Source organism: Pygocentrus nattereri, chromosome 15, assembly GCF_015220715.1.
Source record: "Pygocentrus nattereri isolate fPygNat1 chromosome 15, fPygNat1.pri, whole genome shotgun sequence".
NCBI lineage: Eukaryota > Metazoa > Chordata > Actinopteri > Characiformes > Serrasalmidae > Pygocentrus > Pygocentrus nattereri.
In genome coordinates this window covers 23,735,255-23,738,257 of record NC_051225.1, presented here as the reverse complement: position 1 = coordinate 23,738,257, position 3,003 = coordinate 23,735,255, and the positions used below count along the sequence as shown (strand labels likewise).

At 37.8% G+C, this 3,003-nt stretch overlaps 1 protein-coding gene across 1 annotated transcript in view; it reads left to right on the top strand.

Moving 5' to 3' along the window:
* The window catches only part of mrpl45 (mitochondrial ribosomal protein L45), a 5,314-nt gene extending 3,904 nt beyond the window's left edge, over positions 1 to 1,410 (top strand). The window contains exons 5-8 of the mRNA XM_017716624.2: positions 454 to 502; positions 666 to 815; positions 943 to 1,116; positions 1,234 to 1,410. Coding sequence (XP_017572113.1) covers positions 454 to 502; positions 666 to 815; positions 943 to 1,116; positions 1,234 to 1,332 — 472 coding nt within the window. The 3' untranslated portion in view covers positions 1,333 to 1,410. The remainder of the gene's footprint in view (positions 1 to 453; positions 503 to 665; positions 816 to 942; positions 1,117 to 1,233) is intronic.
* The last annotated feature ends 1,593 nt before the right edge of the window (positions 1,411 to 3,003 follow it).

Genomic DNA, 3,003 nt, shown 5'->3' with positions numbered 1-3,003 from the left:
TGAATTATTCTCAATATATCAAGGAGAGCCATTAAGGTGGTCCTTGATAAAGTGCTGCAGCAACACTAGGTTCACTTTACACTAAGGCTGTCTTAAATATTGTATTAAAAACTGTCTTTACTTTCAAGGTAAATTTAAGAATTGCTTAAAAAGGTTGGGGCGTAATAAAGAAAGCCATTCACACAGAGGCCACAGCTTTCATCAGGTGTGACCCTTTTAAGCATTCTTAAATGTTGCACACTGGTAATATCATCATCTTCCGGATGCCATTCAAATGTAACTTTAGAGGATTTAAAAGTCTTAAATATTCACATGACATGCAGGAAACTCAATCTTGGCTTGTCACTGGTGGATTATGATTGTATGGTAATTTGGGGTAAAATGATAACTTTGGGTGTCTGTGAAATGCTTATACATTTAGAATTGTCCTATTCCTTGTCTCCCACGTTGTAGGTTTAACAAAGAGAAACTCCATTCTTTGGTCACAGAAAGGTGTTATCCTGTATGTATACCACTTTTTTGTAATTACATTTTTGGAACGTGTTACATTTAGGGAAGATTGCAATTATACATGTGTACAATATATAAATATTACATTAAAAGAGATTGACTGTTTTAACTGAGCATTGGTTATTGGTTTTCTTGGGCACATTATTCTGTTTTAGGAAATGGTTCGAGGTAACCGGTATAAAACACTGCGCTGGCGCTTTATTGAGTCATTGGAGCCGCCACGGGTGGTCCATGCCCGATGCCCTGACATGGTCAGCAAGGGCAATCTGTATGGTCAAGTGACAGTCCGCATGCACTCCAAGCAGGTGAGTGCAGCACCTTAATGATTGTATATGCTTCACCCTGCAGAGTCTGCTCTTCAAAGTTGAAGGGCATATGGCTTTTTGTATCATACAACTGATGTTTTTATTCTGGGGTTGTGGGGTCATTCAGACACTGGCAATCTATGACCGATTTGGACGGTTGATGCTGGGAAATGAGGAGGAACCCAGAGACGTTTTGGAGTACCTGGTAATGGAGAGGCACCTGGTCAACCCTTATGGCTGCTGGAGGCTACATGGCAAGATTGTGCCTGCCTGGGCTCCACCTAAAGACCCCATCATTAAGGTCTGGGAGTTTAATGGTTCTTTCAAACTGAAGTAATGTTAAAAGGGCAGTGGGCATTAATATCTCATTGATATCTGTTTAACAAATCTTTCACTGTATTTTTCTTCCCCTTTATAGACTGTTATGATTGCAGGACCAAAGCTTAAGCCAGATGAGGAGTTTGATAGTCTCAATTATGAAGTACCCAAGCCCAAGGCGGTGCAGTGGCAAAAGTAATCCAGAGGGTGGCGCATCCGTCCCCTATGTACAGGCTCACTATTGACTTGAAATAAACTATTTCCAGTAAATATCAAACATTGTGTGACTGTCCTTCATTGTTACTGAAATGACTTTGCAGTATATAGGGAGAATAAAAGGGTACAGTTTTCCAGAAAATATAGTAAACTTTAGTCAAGAATGTTTGGTATTGTGTTTGTTGCACAGTGACTGCTTGACACTGAAATACTTTTTTTTTTTTTTTTTTTTCGCCTTATTTGGACCTTTGGCTATCCAAAATCTGAATTTTAATGTCATACAAAGGTATGTGATGCCAAAAAAATACTTAATTTTCTTTTATTTTCATTGAAAGCTGCTGAAAACAATCAGAAAGGCTCACTTTCGAGTCAGTGCGCTTTATTGCAACGAGCATTAATTGCAAGTAAATTCCAAAACTGTTCTGCCAGCAGGATCAGCAATTGGGGAATTTTTTTAGGGCCAAAAAGTGGAATGTTCTTATCTGACCAGTCACATCTGAGTCCCACTGAACATACATTTCACATATTGAAGTCAAGACTAAATGTAAAAAGGCATCCAAAGAAAATGACTGCATTACAAACTTGGCAGAACATTTACCAGATATGGGAGCATCTAGTGATGCCTGTAGTAGCAAACATGTCAAATTTTACTTGTGCTAATTTGTCTCCATGCTTTCATCAAATGGTAGTTCTATGTGTAAAATGGGCTGTGATTCAGTTCACCCAGGGGTTAAATAGGGCAGAGCCTTTGCTTCGTGTAAACATCAAACAGAACTAAGGTCCAGTGCTGAACTATTTTGGTAAAACATTTCACAAGTATTCTGGATGATCTATATCAACCACCTGTTTCTTAAAGGCAGCTGCTCCAGGCATGCAATTAAAAAAGGACAGAACAGGTTTTTGCGACGATGAGTGCACTGCTCTGAAAAGTTTTTCTAGATTTTGACACTTGTTTGGATTGTTGTCAGAAAAAAAATATTTTAATATAATTTCATAAGACAAGGAATTTAAATGATTTGATTTATGCCAGGTAGACTATTCATTTTGATCACATTTTCTTGATGGAGGTGCTGAAGACTCCAAGTTATACTACATAATCATCCCATGTTGTTCACATGCTTCATATTTATATAATATAGTGTTCACACACCTCAAAAAACACAATTTATCTCCTGGATTCACAAGTGTAAACAACCTTAGATTAAAGTTGACATGCTGCACTTTAACCTTATGGTCACTGTTTAGAATGCGCTGGAATACAGAGCCAATACCTCTATACATGTGAAAGACTGGACTATATTTTGATCTTTGATTTGTTAACAAAGGATAGACTTTCACTCAGGTTTCCTAGTATGATTCTAAGCCATGTTGAAACGTGCAAGCACATGTGACCAACCACCAGTCTCTGAAGCAGAAAACGTGTACTTGTGTTTACATGTACATTTTAAATGCTACTTAAAAATCGGCATACAAAAACCTGCTGTAGCCTAGCTTATTATCATCAAAAGAACATAAATAGTGATTGAGCACTGTGTATTATAGTTTTTTATACATTTTTGGACATGTTTTCCTTCTCAAACTCAGACAGACCAATGAATGCAAGAACTGGCAATAGGCAATAAGTCAATGACACAAAGGCTGTTTGAAAGTTCAA